At 47.2% G+C, this 24,973-nt stretch overlaps 1 protein-coding gene across 4 annotated transcripts in view; it reads left to right on the forward strand.

Moving 5' to 3' along the window:
* Positions 1-24,973, forward strand: part of LOC137417120 (uncharacterized) — a 121,757-nt gene that overhangs the window by 15,246 nt on the left and 81,538 nt on the right. For all 4 annotated transcript variants that reach the window (XM_068102893.2, XM_068102904.2, XM_078770402.1 and 1 more), the window contains exon 2: positions 9,710-10,142. In XM_068102893.2, coding sequence (XP_067958994.2) covers positions 9,722-10,142 — 421 coding nt within the window. In that variant the 5' untranslated portion in view covers positions 9,710-9,721. The remainder of the gene's footprint in view (positions 1-9,709; positions 10,143-24,973) is intronic.

Here is a 24,973-nt window from a genome sequence, read left to right on the forward strand (position 1 = left end):
GGAGGAACACATGCAGATGTTATGCATAGAGAGAGCACGCATGCCAGCATCGATACACCAACCCACGAGTGCCCTGTGGCCCTACGGCCTTTAATAATGTGCAGAGCACCCCGTCCAAGCACCAAAAGCACCACCCCATAACACAGTCAGCACCATCCGGTGCACCAATAAAATGTTCATAGTCACCGGTGGTGTCGCAGCCGGCCGATGTTCTGCCGCTGGTCTTACCTTCCTGAAGCACTTGGCCTTCTAGCTTCCTTAAAAAATAAAGAAAGGCGCCAACCGCGTCCATTTCTGAATTGTGGCCGTCAGGGTGCCAACTAAAAGTGGTTCACCTGTATGGCATAGGTGCCACGTTGACCCATAGGTCCATCCACGGGTGGTGCTTGACCGCAAAAGAACTGCGGTCCATGGTGGGCGGCCACAAAAATTGCGGTCCATATGGTGTATCGATCCAGGCAGCAAGCAGCGAAAGTACAGGCCCACAACTGCGGAGCCAGCACCTCTCTCTCCTCTCTCTCTGCCCCAAAGCCAGATCCTCGGAGGTGGGAGACAAAAGAAGAAGACAAGTGAGTAAGGTGGTAAGGGCGCAAAAGTGCACGCAATACAAGGTGATGCACACTGGGGGCACATGGGAACCAAGTGAGACAGGTACGTTCCTACCGTACGCCCCCCCCCCCCCACCAGGTAACCTACATTGCCCCTCCCTTACCCCTTACTGTATCCACAAAACATAACACTACCCATAAACATCTACTTTACAAATCAACAAACGTCCCTACTGTCTTCCCCGTTCCTCCCATAAACCAAATTCGTCTTCTCTCCCTCCTAACCAATCAAATTTGCCATTTCCAACTCTCATCACAATTTGCCATCTCCAACTCAACAGCAAAATTTGCCATCACCAATTCATCATCAGTCCCTCCTAAGGAGGGAGAGATGGAATCACCCCAATGTCTCATCCACGTCGTGATGCGTCTCACCAATCCACACAGCAATTCTCATTTCCTGCAACACAGAACAAAGAAAACACAGGTGTGGAGTCATCATCATCACCTCAGGTAAGTGGCTGCGTATGGTGCGACAGGTTCATCAATCCTAACTATTTCCTAAATGACTTTAACAACTTTACATTACCCGGGGTCTTTCCCTGCCAATCCATTGGCCAACTTACACTATGGGTTCTAAAAACCAATTCCCATTGACCAAACTGTGGTGCCTCTCAATTTGGGGTCTCACTCCCCCGATTCATCTCCCGGTGCCTTCGCACAATTTCTGGGCTGTGACGTGTAGCTCTCCCAGCAGATCTACCCACCTGCACACCTCCACCACTGTAGTTGCCACCCGAGCTTACCTGCTCCTCACCCTAACCTAACTAACTGGGGAAGGCCCTCTCGCCCTCTCACCCCCTCAGTGCCCTCTCTGGCACGGGCTGCCCGATCCACACCCGGGATCCTCAGGCACCCACTGACACTAACGGCTCCCAGAGCCCACCTGCGGCCTCACCTGGCCGACATCCTCACAGTGGTGGAGTGCCCAAACCAACTACACACACTAACAGGCTACACGCCCAGCCATTTCCACAACACTAATGCACCCATCCACAATACCATTCTGCAACCGCACCACAAATGCCAATATCCAACCACAATTTACCTATACCCTCTACCTAACACTTACACTACCCGCACCGGGTACTCGTGAAAGGGGTCCACTCTTCCCCCATCCACACCTTCGCACCATGCACACCACTCCGTACCACTTACTCCATGTATTCCACACACCTGTACTTGCACACCTGTGCTCTCATACTTGGTGCCGCCTGCACCCTTCCCTCCCCCAAGCGCATTCGCGCTGATCCACCACACTCACTACTCATACACTGCTCCACACACCTGTCCAGTTCTCACACAGCATTATCTCATCTAACTACTCCCCTCTGAAACTTGCGCTTCCCAGTCGTCCCTTTAAACTATTGCGCTCCCTCGTCATTATCATCCACACTAATCTACCTGCGTCCCCACTACAGGTATCAGTCACTAACTAAACTTAACGTTACCTAATGTCATCTTCGCTGGATCCCTATCAATATAACCTAACCCACCCGGGCTAGTTTTCACTGCCATCAACCCATAAACTATAGCGCATTTGCCCCACCCCTGTGAGGGATGACAGAGTTGCCATCCCACCACATCGGGCATCTCCCCCTACCAATTTTGCACATCAAATTTCAACAAATCAAAAATTTGCCAATCACTACCCATCATCTGCCAATCATTACTGCCAATCCTTTGCCAATCATCAAATTTTGTTTTTCTCTAATTTTGGGTCCAAAACACTAACCTCATCATTACAGTCTACTTACTAATGCCTCTCGGTGCGCCAATTCACGTCTACAGCCCGGCTTCGTACAGCCGAGCAATGAACGCGGGTTCTTTGGTGCCGGCGGCTGGATGCGTCCGGCACTCGGTGCAGGGACGGGGGCGTACCCAGGCCGAGATCCCACGCACCACCTCGGCGTGGAGCCATCCAATGTCCCGATCTCGACCTGCCGGCACGTCTCAATAGAAAGTGGTCGCCATGACGACCCTTCCTATTGGGCTGCCCGCTCCGCCTAGTGGAGCACGGACGCGGCCGTTCAAAGCGAGGCCCAGCGTGGATCGCATACGGCGGTCCTTTCGAACCCGCCGTGGCTCGGATCCCTGCTGGTCCTCGCGGCACGCGAAGCCCTGCACGCACCGAGGGCCCGATTCGGCTATAAGTCGTTCTAACCTCTAACTCGGTTACCGTCGATGCTTCACCTGCATGCTTACATGCATACGCTACCCCTTTCTTGCTCATACATCCAGCCGTTTCCATGCTCCTCGTCGTACCTTCTCTAACACACCCAGGTACACTCATTCCACTCCCAGCCTTGGTCACACACCTGACCACCGAACACTTTGGCACACATTCGTTGGTCGCACACCTCACCAACACACCTCTTCGCGCCCCCTCCTCGGTCACCTCCTCTGTGACAATCACAGGTGTGCCCTCACTTCGCACACCCAACCACGTGCCTTACGACCAATTCCAGCGTGCATTCCCACACACGCTCTACCATTCCAGGTGTGCATCCTTCCATTCCAGGTGTACATCCTTTCTCACCTGTCACAACCAACTCACGCTCCGTGTCACTCTCACTACTCTCACCTCCACTCTTGACAACGCACTCACCCTTACTCCCGACAGCGCACTCTTTCCTCATGCACCCGTCCGTTACACACCTTTCTCGCGCACACTCTCCCGTTACACCCTCTGTAACACTCACCACAGGTGTACTCTTCCTTACTTTTGACAGCGCACTCTTTCCCCATGCACCTGTCCGTTACACATCTTTCTCGCACACCCTCTCCCGTTACATCCTCTGTAACACTCACCACAGGCGTGCATTCTCCCTTTACACTCTCCGTAACACTCCTCACTACGCGCTTCCATGTGCTCCCTCGCACACGCGCTACGACCGACTCACTCTCGACAGCACCCTCACTCCTTGGCACGCACTTTTTCCTCACACACCCCAGAGTCGGACTTTCTCGCACACCTCCTTTTTCGCACACCGGACCTGTCGCACACTTCACCAACGGCTTCTCACGAACACCCGGGTCAATCTCGACCCCCAAGCTCAGTAAATCACCTGGCGCATCATACGCACGACCATATTGGTCACCACTTACACGGGGTCCTCTTCCTCTTCGCTTCTCCTCCATCACCTGCGAATCCCTCATCCGGTTAATGAGCACATCATCACGATCCGAACACAGACTTTGGACCAATTCTTTTACTTCCTCCTTTATCTCTTTCTTATCCTCTCTCCGTCGCTTCTTAATTTCGCTCACCCCTTCTTCCACTTCTTCTAGTTTCTGCTTCACCTCTTTTATTTCCCGGTACGTCTCCTCAAGTTCGTCCTCTAAGGCTACCTTGACCGTTTCCATGTGCGTCCTCACCTGCCGGTCCTTCGTCTCCATTACCTCTGTCACCTCGTCCAACCTTGTTGTCAGTCCCTCACGTACCATCTGACATTCCCTCTTCGTCGCTATCAAGTCGTCTTTTAGTTCTTTCTGTGTCGCTTTTAACCCTCCTAGTACTGCAGTGTTCCTTTGTACCTGCTCCACTAACTCATTCTGTCCCACCGTCAGCTGTTCCACCTCCTGCGTCAGGTCCTCTATGCCCCCTTGTAACTTTACAGTCCCCTTTCTCACCTCCTTCTCCATGCGCTCCTTACAGTGCCTCACCTCCTCGCGCACTCCTCCGACCTCCTCACTCACACCTCTTCTGATCTCCTCTCCCATCACTTGCATCTCCTGCCCAGATGCCACCCTCATCTGCTCCATTTCCTCCCTGTGAGCATCCAATTTAGTTTCTACCCCCATTCTGACCCCCTCTATCTGCTGCCCCATTTTTTTAACTTCCCTTTCTGCTTGGTCCCTCATGTCACTCAATTTGCCTTCCATACTGTTTTCTAACCCCTCTAACCCCTTTTGCATCCCTTCCATTTGATTCTCTTGAGCGGCCATTCTGTTTTCTACCCCCATTAACCCCTCCTGTATTTCCCCTAATCTATTGTCTAATCCCTCTATTCTACTCCCTAATCTTCCGATCTGGGCCCCCATGTCCTCCCTCAATTTCTCGCTATTGGACCCCATTTGGCCCTCCAATCGCTCACCCTGAGCATCAACCCGGTTCCCCATTACCCCCATTTGGCCCTCCAATCGCTCACCCAATCGCTCACTATCAGCCCTCATTTGCTCGCTATTGGACCCCATGTCCTCCCTCATTTTCTCGCTATTCTGGGCCATAAGGGCCTTCATTTGTATGAAAAAAAGGTCCAAATCTACCAGCGGCGCTACTACGGGTCGCGGGCGCGGTCGCTGTGGCCATGTGCGAGGCGCCATTTTGCGCGCCCGTAACCTCGTGCGCGAGGACGCGATTTTGCGACCCTGCCACCCTCACTGCTTCGCTCTCCTCATGTCCCTCAATTTGGTCCTGGATCGACCCTGCCTCACTCTCCTCTACCGGAACCCAGCCGTCTTGATCCGCCATAGCGCGACTTTCAAAATTCGGGTTTTTATTTTTGTAAAACAAAATCAAATTTCGCCGTTAACAATTTCGAGCACGTGAAGCGCGCTTCGGGTCCAATCCCACTCCTGGCACCAATTGTTACGGACACGACTTAGATGTTGCTTGACCGAGCGGAATGGCCGCCGTGTTCGCACAGTTTACCCGATTACACTCGACGTTGACCAAGTCGCGCTATGCTAAATCAATGAAGGAAAGGACGCAACGACTGGGATAAATGCAACGACACAAGGGGTACAGTTCTCAAGACCTCCGGAGGAGGATATAATATTGGTGATGCAGAAACGCGTAGATTACACGGTAAGAGGTAAAGCACAGAAAAGATGGGCACTTAAACACAGTCTTATCTATCCCCGAAAGACCACAGACAAACGGGACAAGACTGACTTACACGGGGATTGATGGCAGGGAAGGACAGGCAGTCGATAGCTCAAGGTGCACCTTGGCTCAGGGGCAGAATCAACACGGTCCGGTCCAGAGATGCGGGGAGGTATTGTCGCGCTCGGAGGTGGCTTCCTTTTCTCTCCAAGCTGAGGTGCATCTGACGTCACCTCCCTCTTCCTGCGCATGTCCAGCGGGGAGTGACACGCCCTCGGCTCGTTAGCTCCGCCCCAGATGGAATCGGTCCGCCGCTCCTATTGGGTGCGGGGGGTTACCGGGCTCCGCCCTTGACGAGGAGCTGACAGCGAGCCCCTGCGTGGTAACCCCGTCGGAGCACATGTTCAATGGCGGCTAACCAAGCCGGAGTGAGGACGCACACTCCCCGTGCCGCCGCCGCTGTTGTTGTTGTTGTTGTTGTACCATGAGGAAGAGCTGCGGGGAGGTATTGGGAGGTCCTAAACTTTCTAACGGTGCCATACAATCACATTCTGGTGCAACGAAGAGTCAGAATTAATGGAAACGAGTCCTTAACTGACATAGACTAAGAATAACTAGCAAGATGTCCTATAGTTGTCTACGTGAGATGCGGTGAACCTGGATGCGACATTTAATGGGGGAAATAGGGGAAGGTCGGGGCTACAGAGTGTTGTTTACAGACAATGGGACTAGGGAATGGGGGATTGGGGATAGTTGGGAAGTATTGGGGAAATAGGGGAATATTTCCAAGCGGATATGGATGGATCCAAATCCCATATCCGCAACAATATAAATTGGAATTCAGTGTTAATATTCAGTGAGCAAGTGTCACAATGGGTGCAGCTGGTAACCTCGACAACCACGTTCCATTCTATCAGCGAAGATTTCCAATCCATGTTTGTTGTACCTCCGAAGCACTGCTCAGGAGTGAGGGTGATATTATGAAAGCTCAGCTGGGAAATGGGTTTGGGCGTGTTTTGGGCCTACAGTCTGATGGAAGATCGCCAAAGTTCTTTCCATACCAAACGACCACCTCCAGGCACCTATCCCTCTCCACATCGTTTCTTCAGCTCCAAACTTCAGTTCCGATCCACAGATCAGCAGTTTCAGTTTCACGTTTCAACATCAGATTCACGTTGAGAAATCGGTGAAGGTTCATCATCGCAACTTGTGATGCGACGCGAATAGTGCACAGAAAAGGTCGGCAAAACCGATTTTAGGTGGAAATTTTTTCCAATTATCGAAGGGGTCTCAAGTTTTTTTCGGGTCAATTTTCGGGTCATAAAGGGGTCTACAGTGTTTAAAGAATCAAAGGATCTTAAAAGGGCCGAATGGGGTCAAAAGGCGTCGAAGGACGAAAGAGCAAAAGGGGTCATAAGTGTCCAAATGGTCTTAAATTGGCCAAAGTGTCTTAAAAAATCAATAGGTCTGAAAAGTGTCAAAAGGTGTATTTGGGTATGAAGGGGTCCAAAGGGTGTAAATGTCTAAGGGGTGCAAAAGGTTTAAGGGGTTTAAAGGGGTCTAAAGGTTTTAAAAGGTCGAAAGAAGTCCAAGGGGTGTAAAGGGTCTAAGGAGTGCAAGGTGTCTAAAGGGGTGTAAATGGTCAAAGGGGACTAAGGGGTGTAAAGGGTCTAAAGGGGTCTAAGCGGTGTAAAGGGTCTAAGGAGTGTTAGGGGTTAAAGGGGGTGTAAATGGGCAAAGGGGTGGGTTGAAGGGGTGTAAATGGTCAAAGGGGTGTTAATGTTCAAAGGGGTGGAAAGCGTCGAAGGAGTGTTAGGGGTCTAAAGGGGTGTAACTTGTTGAAGGGGTTTAAGGGATGTAAATGGTCAAAGGGGTGTAAGGGGGTGTAAAGGATCTTAAGGGGTGTAAATTGTTTAAGGGGTATAAATGGTCAATGTGGTCTGAGGGATGTAAAAGGTCGAAGGGATTTAAAAGGGTCTAAAGGTTGTGAAAGGTCGAAAAGGGTCTAAAGGGGTGTAAATGGTCACAGGGGTGTAAAGGGGTCTAAGCAGTGTAAAGGGTCTATGGAGTGTTAGGGGTGTAAAAGGTCTAAGGGGTTTAAAGGTTGTTAAATGTCGAAAGGGGTGTAAAGGGTCCAAGGAGTGTACGCTGTCAAAAGGGGTTTAAAGGGTCAAAGGGATCTAAGGGAGTGCAAAGGTTTAGAGAAGTCTAAGGGGTGCAAAGGGTCATCAAGGGTCTAAGGGGGGTGGAAAGGGTCTAAGGGGTGGAAAGGATCTAAATTTTGTAAAGGAGTGAAGCTGTAGTAAAGAAAATACCTCTGGTTCGTAAATAAATTAACTCGGGAGTGCAAACGACGATAACGGGCCAAATGACCTCCTCATCACCTTCACTGTAAAAAGAAAACCATTTTCAGGTATATCTTGGTTAAAAATCTGACAGTAGAAAGTTTTGATGTGATTAACCTTGGGAGCTCAAAGCAGGATGATCCCAAACAAAGCAAAACAACAACTCAGCTTGTTGATTGACATCACCAAACAAAAGACATCAAGATTGTGGTCCTAGTGGCTTAGATGCTGATATAGATATACATATAGCTGGTAGATATAGGTTTTTACATTACGGCTATCTTGAAAATCCAAGATGGCCACCATAATCTATTCGGAGGAAGTGGTTCCTATCAAAAATGGAAATCGAAGGTAACTGGTAGCATGTGGGAAAAAATTGGTGCTTTTGTCCGGAACGTCCATGTCGATCTCAAATCCGGTCCAAAGCTGCCTGACGATAAGGCTCTTTCAGTCGGAGAGTAGGTAATGCATGGTATGGTCTCCTACAAAGGCAGTGACAACAAAACCAATAGATACGTTTAAATTAGGATTAGATAGGTACCTGGAAGATTTCGAGACAGAAGAGTATCGGGATATTGGCAAGACGGTTGTTTGGCTTGAGTATGGATTGGGAGATTGTGTGCAACTGAGTGAAGTGGAGTGTCGTGTCTGTGGGGGGTCTCGACAAGGGGTGGTGTGTGGTTGATGTTGTGTGTTTGTCATCCAAGAACCGCCATCGCCAAAACCTATCCCCTCCCCCTCCCCCCCCCCGCCCCCACCCACCTCTGAAAAAATAACACAAAAGATTGCTTTTCTCTTTTTTTATTTAAACAATTAAAATAATTGTATTTCCCCATTTGTATTTGACGCGCTTGGGATATCCACATTCCCGTGGCAGCTACATTCAAATGTAAGGTGTGCACAGAGGGAGCTGCAGATGGAGGAAATGTTGAGTTGGATCTTGGAGACGGCGTGAAGCTGGAAGGTGTGAAAACATTTTGCTATCTCGGAGACATGCTGAATGGAGAAGGTGGATCAGACTCGGCAACGGTTGCTCGAGTGAGATGTGCATGGAAGAAGTTTCGGGAACTGAGTTGCGTGCTGATGATGAGGGGAGTGTCGTTGAAGCTGAAGGGAAAGGTGTATGCTGCATGTGTGAGAAGTGTTATGATTTATGGGAGCGAGACATGGGTAATGAACGGAGAGCAGCAATGAAGGTTGGAAAGGGTGGAAATGCGAATGGTTCGACGGATGTGCGATTGTGCGGAGTATCGTTGAGAGAGAGGAAGACAAATGATGAATTGCGAAAGATGATGGGAATAGAGCCTGTGATTGATGCTGTGAAGAGGAACAGGTTGAGATGGTTTGGCCATGTGTTGAGAAAGGACGAAAGTGACTGCTTGAGAAGAGTGATGGAAATGAATGTAGAAGGAAGTAGAGGACAGGGAAGACCGAGAAAGACTTGGCTAAAGATGGTGGAAGAAGAAATGCGGGCAAGGGGGTTAACAAGGAGAGATGCAGAAAATAGGGCAAAATGGAGAAGATTGTCATGGGGACCGCAAGGCTAACCCCCGCTCTAGTAGGGAAAATGGCCTTTAAAATGCATGTTGTTGTTGCATTCCCCAAATGAATTTGCATCGTTTTGGGGGATAAACTTGGTCTGGTGTTAATGTGGTGCAGCATAATGAGCCGAATGGTCTCCTCTAGTTTACTCTGGGTTTATATTTGTCTCTGTATATAAAAACTCACATTCATTAGATCATGATTGATAAGAAAACTTACAAAATTGGACACAGCGGGTGAACAAACTGGATGCAAAAGCCTGCGTTTATTGGATAATAATTGATTGGATTGTCAATGGAAATAACTCACATATATTCCAAACAGAGTAAAGAAAATAACATGTATAACTTTTCTGTGATTAACTTAAGCATTGTATTCCTTGGCAGGTCATCGGTGAAATGGAGAGCTTCTTGAAATGGCTCAAGTCCCATGGCCTGAGAGCAGAAACAGCCCAAGCAGTGATTGATAAGCTTGGAATTGAGAATCAGACAGTTATTCGAGCTTGTACTGAGTCGGATGCATTGCGGACCGAGGTCCTCTCTCTCTCCAAAGAGAAATTTCAATTTGCAATGTATGCTGACTTCTGTAAATTCATGAATTCTTTTTCGAAGCCGCCAGATGTCCAGATTGCGGGTTCTTCTCTTTTGGGAAGTATTTTCATCAACTTGGAGAATGCTATTCGGGAACTTTCCAGTTTCTGTGAAAAGATTTTCGGATCCCAAAATGTGCAGCTGGACAACGTTTCTGGTTTCTCTGGAATCGGTTTCAGTGATGTCTGCAGCCTCCGCTCTCAGCATGAAGCATCAAGACCCATATCTGGTATGTGACTTTTTTAATACGACATCACATGTCAACAAATATCTTGATCTTCTACCATTGTTTTTTTCTTGTTTTCTTTTAACTTGTTTTTCATCTCTTTTGGTGCACTTTTGTATTGTCTAACATGAATGGATTTTTGATGTGGGGTACAAGGTAAATTTTAGCTCAACTGGAACATATTTCCGGGGAGCTGATGGGATGGCACGTCATCAGTCCGTCCGTAAACACATGCATCTTCTTCTACGAAACTGCTGATGGGATTGTGACCAAACTTGGCTAAGATTATATTTTGTGTGTTGGAACTCAAGTTTGTTCACTTCACAGCATTAAAAAAATGGAGGTCTCAGGGGTCTACCGGGGTCAAATTGGGTCCAGGTTTGACCCACCGCAGCCCCCCAAATTAGAACTACACCAACGATTTCGATGAAACTTGATCAGAACCTTCATCACCCGTGATGTACCAAAGTTTGTTCATGGCATTTGAAAAATCGGGGTCTATGACCTCTATTTCTTTTCTTTTTTAGAAATTGCATTAAATGCCAAGGTGTTCCGTGTTTAACGGTGCATTTAAGTTATCTGTATGCAGGAAGTAGTTTGCTACCTGTCTTTAGCCATGGAAGGCTTATCTTTGTTATCCCACACTTTTTGAAAAATATGACGACGCTTCATCGTAGTCATATTGTAATTGGCTCCATCTGTCTGTCTGTCTGTCAGACATGCTGTCTCCTCCTGAACGATTGTGTAAAAATTTACATACTTGGTTGTTACGATCACCACATGGCAATGAGGTGCAAGAGCAGTGTCATTTTGACCCCACCCCCTGGGTACATTACCAAAAATAAGGGCAATACCCCTGGAGCTCACCTGGTAGATACAGTATCACACTGACAAAAGGTATTTTAAACCAGTTTCAATGCTTGCAAGAAGACAGGGCAGCATGTAGAATCAAACGAACGTAATCATAAGACTTTAAACAAACAAATTTAAAAAATACCTTTTGGGGGCAACCCCCCTCCCCCTCCCTACCCCGTATACCTCCTCAGACCCCAATTTTTCTTATGCCTCAAACAAACATTGGTACATCACAGGTGATTAAGGTTGTGGTGAAGTTTCATTGCAATAGTGTGTGTAGTTTCAGAGAAAAGAGCAAATACCTACTTTAGGCTTGGGGGGTGTGGTGGGCAACATGCCCCACCTCCCCCCGTAGACCGCCTTACACCCCGATTTTTTTTTTTAATGCCGGCAACAGACGTTCATGAATGGAACGCTGTGGTCAAGTTTCATCGCAGTTATATGTGCAGTTTCTTACAAGAAAGCAAATACTTATTTGGGTGCAGCCCCCCCCCCCTTCCCCTGTAGAACACATACCCTTATGTAGGGCCCGGTTTTATTTTATTTTATTTTATTCTATTTTTTTTAATGCCGTGAACAAACTTTGGTACATCATGGATGGTGAAGGTTGTGGTCAAGTTTCATCGAAATTGTGTGTGTAGTTTCAGAGAAGAAAGTAAACATCTATTTTGGGGGTCAAACCCGGACTCACTTTGACCACCCATGGACACCTTGAGACTTTGATTTTCTTTGTGCCGTGAACAAACTTCGGTGCATCATGGGTTTGATGAAGGTTGTGGTCAAGTGTCATCGAAATAGTGTGTCTAGCTTCAGAGGAAAACGCAAATCCTGTTTTGGGAGGTCAAATCGGGATCCACTTTGACCACTGGCATGTAAGCTGTCACTTTGACCACTGGAGTGTAAGACCCCCTTAGACCCCGATTTTTTTCTTTTTTTTTGGGGGGGGGGGGGGGGGGAATGCCGGGAACAAACTTTAGTCACAACATAACAAATATAATTTGTGCCAAAATTTGGTCGCAATCCAATGAGTGGTTTCGCAGAAGAATTTTCATGTGTTTACGGACGGACTGACGGATTGGCGACGAGCCATCACAAAAGCTCCCCTGAACTTCGTTCCAGGTGGGCTAAAAATGGAATACCAAAAGGTAGAATATCAAAAAATGTAATTACTGTAGTCGCATTTTAAAACATTTTTTAAATGTAACCTTGTATATGCAATAAGCATTGGGGGACACATGAAATATGTAACCGTTTTCGTTGACTCCTGGCTGATGCCCCAGGATTTAGCATCACGGGTCAAAATGGAAAGGAAACCCTCAAAATTTTGTATTGGGTCATTCCTGGTGGAACTGGTTTCCATCTTTCAACAAAAAACGTTCATTCGAAAACAAACTCCAACCCAATGGTTGATGACACAAAGTAAATGTGGAAATTGTTTTTTTCCAACAACAATTTGGTCTTTCTTCTCAAGAAAATAATTATGTAATTACAACAACAACAACATGCATTTTAAAGGCCATTTTCCCTACTAGAGCGGGGGTTAGCCTTGCGGTCCCCATGACAATCTTCTCCATCTTGCCCTATTTTCTGCATCTCTCCTTGTTAACCCCCTTGCCTGCATTTCTTCTTCCGCCATCTTTAGCCAAGTCTTTCTCGGTCTTCCCTGTCCTCTACTTCCTTCTACATTCATTTCCATCACTCTTCTCAACCAGTCACTTTCATCCTTCCTCAACACATGACCAAACCATCTCAACCTGTTCCTCTTCACAGCATCAATCACAGGCTCTATTCCCATCATCTTTCGCAATTCATCATTTGTCTTCCTCTCTCTCAGCGATACTCCGCACATCCGTCGAACCATTCGCATTTCCACCCTTTCCAACCTTCGTTGCTGCTCTACGTTCATTACCCATGTCTCGCTCCCATAAATCATAACACTTATGATTCAATCATAACACTCGCTTCCGCTTCCGGTCCGGTATGAAGAGGACGCAGGTGTCACATGCTCGCCGCTTCTTCAACCGGGCCACTGTCAGTTGCTTGCTTTTTTGGTGGTCGTGCGGATTTTTTGGCCATTGAGTCTGCCCTCTGCATAGCCCCGGCTCTGCTCCCTGCTTCGCCTGCCCGGCTCCTTTGCCTGCTCGCTGTTTCCTCTGGCACGCTCTCGTGGATTGTGACCATCGCAGCAGTGTGGTGGCAGTTTCCCGCCGTGATCTAGATTTGTAGCGGCGGCGGTCGATTGTCACTGCATTTGCCGCTTTGCCGTGATCAACCTTGGCCTCATGATCGTCTCTTTGCTCCTGCCTGCCCTCTGCTTGGTCCCGGCTCTGCTCCTGGCTTCACCTACCTGGCTCCTTCGTTTCCTCGGGCCCACTCCCGTGGGTTGGGACCATTGTTTCACCTCCTCAACCTTGGCCTCGTCTCGTCTCTCCGCTCCTGCCTGGCATGGCTCTGCGGTACTCCGCCGCAAGGCTCCTTCTGCTCAATACCCACTCCACCCCATCATGCATCTCTGCCATCAAATCAAATGGACTCCTCCGACGACCCAGGTACATTCACCGTGGCTTCGGTCGTAAGTTTGTATATTTGCAATCAGGTCACTCCATCCCCGTCCTCTGGTCGGCTCAGCGCACTCTCACTCTTCGTCCCAGCGCACCTGGTCACAGCAATGCACACAATCACACCTCCTGCCTACGAACTCTGGCTAAATCACCTGAATTCATCCCTGCTGTTCAAAACAACATCAAGCTCACCCTGTTCAACACCCGGTCCCTCAACAACAAATGCCTCATCGTGAACGAATACATCCTGGATAACAAACTGGACTTTCTCTGTCTCATCGAAACCTGGCAACAACCTCTGGACTACTACACACTCAACCTCACCACACCCAATGGATATTCCTACGTCAATAAACCACGCTTGGGGGGCCGAGGTGGTGGAATTGCCGTTATCCACCGTCAAGACATCAGGACCAGCCTCATCCCCATCGCCTCATCCTCATCATTTGAACACCTGGCTTTTAAACTCTCTGGTCGCACGCAGTCAGTCATGGCTGTCGTCTACCACCCTCCCAAGCCACACCCATCATTCCTGTCTGACTTCTCCTACTTTCTGACCCAGCTATGTTCCCTCTCCCCCTCAATCCTCCTCCTTGGTGATTTCAATATCCACATGGACTCCACTGACTCCACAATAACCACTGACTTCACTGATTTACTCACCTGCTTTAACCTCACTCAACATGTCGACTTTCCTACCTATATCTGTGGTCACATTTTGGACCTTGTCTGCTCCACTGGATTAAATTTGCACCATCTCTCTGGCTCCGACCTCACCCTCTCTGACCACTTAGCTATCACTATGACCATCAACATCCCCACCCCAGCACCAAGGCATTATCGCACTATCAACTTCCGTAAGCTAAACGCTCTTTCACCTACCTCATTCTCATCCACCCTCTCTGAAAAAATGTCCACTTCTCCCTTCGTTGACCTCCACACCCCTTCCGACCTCACTGACTACTACAACCACACTCTCTCCTCCTGCCTTGACCAGCTGGTGCCTGTAAAAACCCAAACAGTTTCTTTCACCCATTCTGCTCCCTGGTTTACCCCTGAACTCCGCCTGATGAAAACTCGTGCTCGCCAACTTGAAAGACTCCGCAATAAAACAGGTCTCACAGTTCACTCCCAAGCCTACAAGGACCACCTACAACACTACAAAGATGCCCTCTCCCGCGCCCGCTCCGCCTACTACTCTCAAATTATCCACTCTGGCTCCGGAAACCCAAAAGCACTCTTCTCGACAATAAACAAACTCCTCCGCCCCCTGAACACCACCACCCAGTCATTCACAGTAGACAACTGCATCTCCTTCCTCTCTTTCTTCCAACGCAAAATTGACAACATCTACAACAGCTTGACCACCGCCGCACCCGTTCCCCCTCCAACCACCTGCCCCCCCTTGTCCTGCCATCCCCTGTCTCGGTTCTCCCCAATCTCCCCTACTGACCTCTCTGAACTCCTCATAGGAATGAAAACTGCCACCTGCACTCTTGACCCCATCCCCTCCAGCTTTGTCAAGGCTGGGTCTCCCTCCCTGCTCTCTCTCGACTTATCATTGCAACAATAAACTCCTCCCTGTCTACAGGCATCGTCCCACCTTCCCTCAAAATTGCTGCTGTTAGCCCCATTCTAAAAAAACCTGGTCTAAACCCTGACACCCTAAACAACTTCAGACCCATCTCCAACCTACCCTTTCTGTCAAAAGTTTTGGAACGCGCTGTAGCCACTCAACTCAAACATCACCTCTCTGCCAATAACCTGTATGAAACATTCCAATCCGGATTCCACTCCAACCACAGTACTGAAACTGCTCTCCTCAAAATCACCAACGACCTTCTCCTCTCCTCTGATGCTGGCAACCTCAACATTCTCATCCTCCTCGACCTCAGCGCTGCCTTTGACACCATCGATCACACCATCCTCCTCACCCGACTTGAATCCACCTTTAACGTTACCGGCACTGCCCTCTCTTGGATTAAATCATACATCTCTGACAGACGCCAGTTCATCTCTATCAATAACTGCAAATCCCCCACTGCTCCCCTCCCCCAAGGTGTCCCCCAAGGTTCAGTTATTGGCCCACTCCTCTTCATCCTTTACCTGTCCCCCCTCGGTCACTTAATCCGCCGTCATGGTCTCCAATTCCACTGCTTCGCCGATGACATCCAGCTTTTCATCTCCACCAAGTCCGTCTCCACCGACACCCACTCTATCCTGACAAACTGCATCACTGAAATAAAATCCTGGCTTCAAATCAACTTCCTCAAGCTTAACTGTGATAAATCTGAAATAATCATCATTGGCCCAAAAACGCTCACAAAATCCACCCATAACTTCGCCCTCAACATCGACGGTATCCCAGTATCCACCTCCCCTCACATCCGGAATCTTGGCGTCATCTTTGACCAAACCCTCTCCTTCGACAAATACACTAAACAGATCACAAAGTCAGCCTTCTTTCACCTGAAAAACATTGCCCGTCTCCGCTCATCCCTCTCCTCCACGGCTGCAGAAACCCTCATCCACGCCTTCATCACCTCCCGTCTGGACTACTGCAATAGCCTCCTCTATGGTTCACCCTAAAAAATCACCAATAAACTCCAATACATTCAGAACTCCGCTGCCCGTCTACTCACCCATTCTCGGACCTGTGACCACATCACCCCCGTCCTTTTCAAGCTTCACTGGCTCCCCATCCCCCAGAGAATCCAGTACAAAATCCTCCTCTTGACATACAAAGCCCTCCATAACCTGGCCCCATCCTACCTGGCTGACCTCCTCTCCAGACACACTCCCACCCGCAACCTCCGCTCTGCTGGTACCAACCTCCTGACCCCCTCCATCCGGACCAAATTAAGATCCTGGGGGGACAGGGCCTTCTCCATCGCTGCTCCGACCCTCTGGAACTCACTACCTCACACCATCAGAGACTCCTCCTCACTCACCACATTCAAAACATCACGAAAAGACCCACCTGTTCAACACTGCATTCAACATTCAACCCACAGCATTTAACCCCTGACTATCTCTTCTCCTTCTCCCTCCTTTTGCTTTAAATATTTCCCTATTGATTCTTGTCTTTTTGCAATTGTTGTTTTCATGTATTGTTATGCATTATGTTTTCCACTCTGTCAAAGCGCCTTTGGGTTTCTTGAAAAGCGCTATACAAAATAAATGAATTATTATTATTATTATTATTATTATTATTACTTCTCACACATGCAGCATACACCTTTCCCTTCAGCTTCAACGACACTCCCCTCATCATCAGCACGCCACTCAGTTCCCGAAACTTCTTCCATGCACATCTCACTCGAGCAACCGTTGCCGAGTCTGATCCACTTTCTCCATTCAGCATGTCTCCAAGGTAGCAAAATGTTTTCACACCTTCCAGCTTCACGCCGTCTCCAAGATCCAACTCAACATTTCCTCCATCTGCAGCTCCCTCTGTGCACACCTTACATTTGAATGTAACTGCCACACTGGTTAATGACCCTCTCAGACCACTACATTTTTGATGAACCCACTCAGCGCACATTGTACATTGAATGGAGTTCACTCCGACACCCTTCCTACACACAGCACAGGGCCACTTCCCAGTTCTTTCCACCTCACCACATGCTTTACCACTTGCCATCACCTTCGTCTTTCCGATATTCACCTTCAGACCTTTTGTCTCCATACATTCCTTCCACTTGTTCATCTTTTCCTTCAGTCCATCTATACTTTCCGCAATCGACACCAGATCATCTGCATACAACAACTCCCATGGTAAACCCTCCTTTACGTTCTGAGCCAGCACCTCTATCACAGCTACAAATAGTAGTGGACTTAGTACCGACCCCTGATGCACTCCCACCTTCACCTCAAACTCACCACTGTTCCCGTCCTTCGTCCTTACAGCTGTGCGCGCTCTTTTGTACATTGCCATCACTACTCTGATCAACCATTCCTCCACTCCTAACTTCATCAGTGCCCATGTCAATACTTTGCGTGGAACCCCATCGAATGCTTTCTCCAGATCAACAAACCCAAGAAACAACTTCCTCCTCTTCTCCATGTACTTCTCCTGCAACTGCCTCACAATGAAAAGCGTGTCTGTCGTTCCTCTTGCTGGCATAAATCCAAACTGCATTTTGTCGATCTTCACTTTCTTCCTTATCCTCCGCTTCAACACCCTTTCCAATACCTTCATTCCATGCTCCAATAACTTTATCGTTCGGTACGAGCCACACTCCAGAGCAGGGGTCGGCAACCTTTTTGACATGAAGTGCCAGTTTGAAATGTTCTTGTTAATTTGTGTGCCATATCAACATTAAGTTTAACATTAAGTTTAATTATGACACCACATCAAAAAAATATTTCCAACAGACATGGAATTTTATTCCATCCACATAGGCTACATGCATGGCAACCACATTTTAAAGAAACATTTATCTCTCATAATCAGGACATTGTAATGATCATTTTATCATTGTAAAATTTGTCCCCCATGAGGTTACAAATTATATGCACGGACCCCATTTCAAAACACTGCTTTCAGTAACTCATTTACAAAGTATTGCATTGGGAACAAATGTCAAAAAGGGAGAATAGAGTGTATCAAACAGAAATACCAGTACTATACAAGAATGCTGCCATCCTCATGAAAACATCCACATCTGAGTTTGAAAAAAGAGATGGACAAACAGCTACATATGCAAATCCATGTGTACTACAAATAAACAGATGCCTACCAGTCAGTGTGATCCCTGGCCCTGCTTTCCTTTGCTGAGCGCCATTATCTGGGGGTTGTAGTTAGTCACTTTAAGTTGCACACATGCTTCGGAGTGGTTGGTTGTCAAACGACTGCGGGAGGGGCTGAGCACGTTCTTCATGTGTGAGAATATCTGCTCACAGAGGTACGTTGACCCGAAGACTGACAGCAAAGCCAGTGCAACGTTCCGGAGACAGCTGAACTTCTTTGGCACGGATGTCCAGCAGGTGAAGATGCAGGTTCCGTGATCTTGCACTGCCGTGGTTTCTAGTCGTTTCCGTAGCGCTGCAAACTTAGTCACCCACAGTGTTGAACTCTTCGGCTCAATCAGCTGCATTTCCATGTCCTGTGTATCCAACCAGTCTATCAGAGATAAATCCAATTCGTGTCCATCAAAGCTGTCTGGCTTGATCAAGAAAGAGAACATGGGTCCATACTTCTGAAAGTCCCAAAATCGTGTTGTGAACTCCGACTCAAGCTCGCTCATGTATTTGCATATTTCAGCGGTGCTGATGCTGTGCTGCGAGGACAGCTCTCTTACGTGTCTGAAGTAGCGGAAAGTGGAGGTAGCAACATCGCTTGAAAAGATTGCTAGCTTGCCGACAAAAGCCGTCCATGTGTCAAACATGTCCAAAACAGTTTGCCCTGCACCTTGCAGTCGGAGATTGAGCTCGTTGAGGTGTCCCGTAATATCCGTGAGAAACATAAGTTTCACAACCCACTTCTCGTCCTCAAGGTCTGGGCAGTTTCGGCCCTTTTCAGCCAGGAAGGCCTTGATGGCATCAAAGCAGCTGACAAACCACTCCAAAACTTTTCCGCAGCCTAGCCACCTAACCGCTAAGTGGAGAGGGATATCTTTGTATGTGCAGTTCATTTCCTCGAGCAGGGACTGGAACTGTCGGTGTGTCAGAGCAGATCGCTTGACTATGAAGTTAATAACCTTTACTGAGGACCCTGCTGGACAATGCTGGACAGTGCTGGACAAGTGCAATGCATAGCCATAACCTTATTAAGATCTGAATTTGACATCTTTGCACAGAGTTTTTCGGTGTATTATGCAGTGGAGTTTCATGATGGTGTGACCGACTTTTTCCTCAATTAATCTGACAGCTCCCCTCTGTTTCCCGACCATGGCGGGGGCGCCATCTGTTGTCACTTCAAAAATCTTCCTGATGTCAATCCATCGCTCCTCAAAATGTTCCATAAAAACCTTGGCTATGTCTTCACCTTTTGTTGTGTCCGACATTGGCTTTAAGCAGCAGAGTTCCTCTCTTACAGTCGAATCACAGTATCTTGCCATGACTGCCAAACGTGGTATGTCATTCACGTCCACGCTCTCGTCAAGTGCAATGCTAAATACCACAGCATCTTTTAACCCAGCTATTTGGTGCACGCTGACATTTTCTGCCATTTCTTTGATGCATCGCTCAACACTTCTAGCTGGCATGGGAATATCTTTTATTCTTGATTTGATTGTCTCTTTGTTTGGTAAGCCTTCAAACAGAACCTCTGAGCTACAGAGAAAAGCCTCCTTAATATATTCGCCATCCGTGAATGGCTTTCCGCGTTTCACAATGCAATGAGCAATGCGATAGCTTGCTTCAGTCGCATGGTTTTTAGCAATGTCAAAGATTTTGAGGGTGTTGGCTTGCTTCCTATACCTGGATATGGCACGTTTGATGGATTCTGCCTTGTCTGCCTGATCTTTGAAAGTTTTCTCGTGCTTTGTCTCAAAATGGCGCATAACACTCGACGTTCGACAAACATTTTCAAAACATAAAGTACACACAGCACGGTCCTTCAGAAAAACAAAACGCCACTCTTCTGTCCATGAGGGCTGGAATGCCCGAACCTTTACTTCAGCTTTCTTAGCTAGCGGGGTTGCCATCATCGACCGAACCTGAACCGCTTCACTGCAATTCCTGTGGGAAATGTGAGCGGGAGGCCGTACCGTCAATCAAACTAAATAAGACAGGCCGCGTGTTACGAGAAAAACTACTACCCCCATTTTCATTACTAACACCCCATAAAAAAAACTCAAAATAATGACGAGATTAATATTAAAACGCAGAAGGCAGCCTGAATGATAACAAAGAGTGGAGATGCAGCCGCTGACCACCGGGTGTTAACAACACAATTGCTCTTACACCACCTCAGGTTGCCATGAACTAACGGCATATCGGAAGGCTCCAAGCCTGTATCTCCTGTTTTATATCTGCGATTATTGTACAATTCAGAATAATGATGAGATTAATATTAAAACTCAGAAACCAGTCCGAATAATAATAATGAGTGGAGATGCAGCCTTGGACCATCTGCTGTGAACAACACCACTGTTCTTACAGCACATCCGGTTGCCGTGAATATTGTGTTTGAATGTGCCAGCCCGGCATCTCATGTTGTGCACCTTTGATTATTATTCCAGTAAAAGAATTTGGAATTGGAATGGTGACTCTGCTCTGATCCATCTACCTCATCACCTTGCACTATCACACCAGAATACTGTTATAGTGCAACACGCGCAACAGCCAATGGCTGTTCAGGAGGAGATTTGGCATGCAGCGGAGAGGGCACTGCTTTCGCCAGTGTGCCAATGATTATGCTGCCGCGTGCCAATGGTGGCACGCGTGCCTAAGGTTGCCGACCCCTGCTCCAGAGGGTCGCCTTTCCCCTTGTATAGAGGGACGAGGGTACTCAGTTCCCAATCCACTGGAATGCGGCCCTCTTTCACCACCAGATTACAGATCTCTGTCATTCTCTTCACACCCCAACTTCCTGCTGCCTTCAACATATCTCCCACAACTCCCGTTGGCCCTCCCGCTTTTCTACCCTTCATTGCTTTTATCGCTTCCTCAACTTCCTTCTCAGTTATCTTCTCTGCCGGTCCTAAAACTGGGTTACTCTCTGTGTTGCCATCCCATTCATTCTCTGTATTCAACAGCATTTCCATATATCTTTTCCATCTTCCTTTAATTCCATCTGGGTCGACAACGATTTGTCCCACTTCATCCTTCAAGCAACTCACCCCATCACATCACACCTCTCTTTCGCTATCTGCTTTGCAATCCTGAATACTGCTTTCTGACCCTCTTCCGAATCTAAGCGTTCTCCGAACATTTTCCTACATGCCTCCTGCGCCTTTGCTACCTCTTTCTTTGCAGTCTTCCTGGCTGCCTTATAACTTTCATGCTCTGCTGTTTCTGCTCCCATACCCTTCGCCTTCTGCCACTCCTTGAACTTCTTCCTCTTCTCGTCAATCCTCTTTCCAACTTCGTCATCCCACCACCATGTTTCCGAGTGCCTCGGTGGTCCTTTTGTCCATCCACATACCTCGCCAACCAACGGCTCCCAAGAGACTAACTTTCATTGACATCCAACCACTTTCAAGCTCAACCACATCATCCTCGACCCTACTCAGCCTCTCTTTTAATGCCTCCCTTACTGTCACCTCTTTCAACCTCCACACTTTCATTCTCGGTTGGTACTTCATCCGCCGAGCTCTCCTCGCACCTTTCACCCTTATGTCGCAGACAACCAAGTGGTGCTGTGAAGCAGCCTCCTCCCCCGGGATCACCTTTGTGTCCCGGAGGTGCCCCCTATCTCACCTACACACCATCAGGTCGTCAACTGTTGTCGTCGACCCACCTGACGTGTATGTAACAAGCTTATTATCCTCTTTCTGGAACTGAGTATTACAAATCAACAAATCAGCTCCATCAGCAAACTCCAAAATCCTTTCACCTTCTCCATTTCTCACACCATATCCGTAACCCCCATGAACTCCGTCAAAACCATCCATACTCCTTCCCACATGTCCATTTAGGTCTCCTCCTACCACAACAACTTCCTCATCTTTCACATTTTCCATCAGCTTCTCTATCGCACACCAGAACTTGTCCTTCTCTTCATCGCTCCGACCAACCTGCGGAGCATATCCCGAGATGATGTTCACCAAAAGCTTTCCAATCATCATTTTCACCATCATCAACCTGTCACTCACTCTGGTCACACTCACCACACTGTCTACAAACTCCTCAGAAAACAGGACACCAACACCATTCACGCCCTCCAGGCACCCTTGCCACATAAACTTGTATTTCTGTCCCTGCCTACCCTTCACCATTCTCACACCACTTCCCTTCCATCTCGTCTCTTGCACACAACATATGTCCACTCTTCTTCTGACCAATACTTCCACCACTTCTCCTGATCTCCCTGTCATTGTCCCTACATTCCATGTCCCAAACCTCAAAAACCGATCTCCACTTTGGGCTGTACCCTGCCCATCGGTAGTTGTAATTGTCATGGTTCTCTTTTTGAGGCAATGTTTTTATGGCCGGATGCCCTTCCTGACGCCAACCCTCTAAGTCGTCTCTTATGACACGCAGGGATACGGTGTACCTATTCTAATCCAGGGTACACACTGGGAAATCCAAGGTACACACTTATAATTCTGTAATTCTGAAATGTTTATTTCTCTCTGAAGCTTATTTGAAGCTCTGAAGCTCTGAATTTGAATCTCTGAAGCAGAGATTTATTTGTAGGCTTCCCCAGATCTGTGCCTCGACACAATCCTGTCTCTGAGCTCTGCAGGCAGTTCCTTTGACCTCATGGCTTGGTTTTTGCTCTGATATGCATTGTCAGCTGTGAGACCTTATATAAACAGGTGTGTGCCTTTCCAAATCATGTCCAATCAATTGAATTTACCACAGGTGGACTCCAATCAAGGTGTAGAAACATCTCAAAGATGATCAAGAGAAATGGGAGGCACTTGAGCTAAATTTCAAGTGTCATAGCAAAGGGTATGAATACTCATGTCAATGTGATATTTCAGTTTTTTCTTTTTAATAAATTTGCAAATCTTTCTAAAATCCTGTTTTCTCTTTGTCATTATGGGGTATTGAGTGTAGATTGATGAGGGGAAAAATGAATTTAAACGGTTTCAGCATAAGGCGGCAACATAACAAAATGTGAAAAAAGTGGAGGGGTCTGAATACTTTCGGAATGCACTGTACATGCAGTTATCTTCTCTTTTCCACCATCTCTTATCTTCTCTTATCCAACATCTCTTATCTTTCCCCATCCAAAACCATGATCTCTTCTACCCTCGTTAATACAACCCAAATCCACCTTTTTCAAATTCCGTTTTTATTTCCTGAAAGTCCAAGTCATGGCCAGCTGTTTTATACCGCTTCCCCACCCCAACCTACACCTGTCTCCCTTTCACAGATCTACCGCTGTCCCTGTTAAGCAATCGCGGTAAAAGCGGGGTTAAGAAATCGTTTGCGTACATGTGCTGTATGTGTGCCGTGTGCCATACGTGTGCCGTGTCTGCATTTTAAAAGTTCATTTTCTCGGCAACCGTTGGTCCGATTGAAATGAAATTTTACCGAAGGAGCACCTCTGCCTGTAGAGTTATTTTTTTTGCTGATAATTATCACGTCATAGGTCACGTGGTACGAACGCCATATTGCAAAAACGTTACACCTCTATATCTCCCAAACCGCTCAATGGAAAAAAATGAAACATGGCTCATTGTCAAGTACACCCCATGGGGAATAAGATATGTGAATGATGATGTCATAGGTGTCTCCAATATGACGTCATAATTTGACAAGAACAACGCTTGATCTGATCAGTATGAAAAAAAAATTTCCTCTGCATCTCTTCGTCCGTTGAACATGAAATTTTCAGAATATGAGCAGCTCCTCCTGTATAATTGTTGTTATGACAATTATGACGTCATAAGTCATGTGTTACAGGTGCCTTCTTGAAAAAACCGAAAAACGTTGCACCTCTATATCTCCAAATCTGCTGCATAGAAAAAATTGAAACATGGCTCATTGTAAAGAACTCCATATGGTCTGTATCTCCAAATCCGCTGCATGGAAAAAATTGAAACATGGCTCAATGCAAAGAACTCCATATGGGGAATAGGTGTTGTTTACGATGACGCATTGGTGCCATAATTATGACGTCAGAATTCAACAGGGACAAAGCTTTGTCTGATCAGTTTGAAATGTATTGAGCGTGATCTATGCAACAATTATATTAGAGAATATAAATTTATGATGTCATCGCTCACGTGGTCTGGCAGCCTTATTGGATCAAATAAAAAAAAATGTTTAAAAACAGAAGAGTTGGCTCGCAACAAGTTGACTGCGCAGTATAAGTATTCTATGAATACCATCTAGTTAAAATTTTTATGTGTTTTCTGTTAATGTCTGTGTTTTATGTGTTGCTCTTACACTCGTAAGAAGTAGCTTCTTTGTAAGTTTTGGAGCGAGCTGTCAAATTAGCAATGGCTTATTACCCTGCGCTCGCTCGCGAAGCAAAAAGCGGTGTTAAGCAATCTGTTGCGTATGTGTGCCATGTGTCGTACGTGTGCCGTGTCTGCATTTAAAAAAATCATTTTCTCAGCAACTGTTGGTCCGATTGACATGAAATTTTACCGTAGGAGTGCTTCTTCCTGTACATTATTTTGCTGATAATTATGACATCATAGGTCACGTGGTACGGACGCCATTTTGGAAAAAGGTTGCACCTCTTTATCTCCCAAACCGCTTAATGGAAAAAATTGAAACATGGCTCATTGTCAAGTGCACCCCATGGGGAATAAAATAAGTTAATGATGATGTCATAGGAGCCTCCATTAC

This window comes from Myxine glutinosa, chromosome 1 (assembly GCF_964187855.1).
Source record: "Myxine glutinosa chromosome 1, kmMyxGlut1.1, whole genome shotgun sequence".
Classification (NCBI taxonomy): domain Eukaryota; kingdom Metazoa; phylum Chordata; class Myxini; order Myxiniformes; family Myxinidae; genus Myxine; species Myxine glutinosa.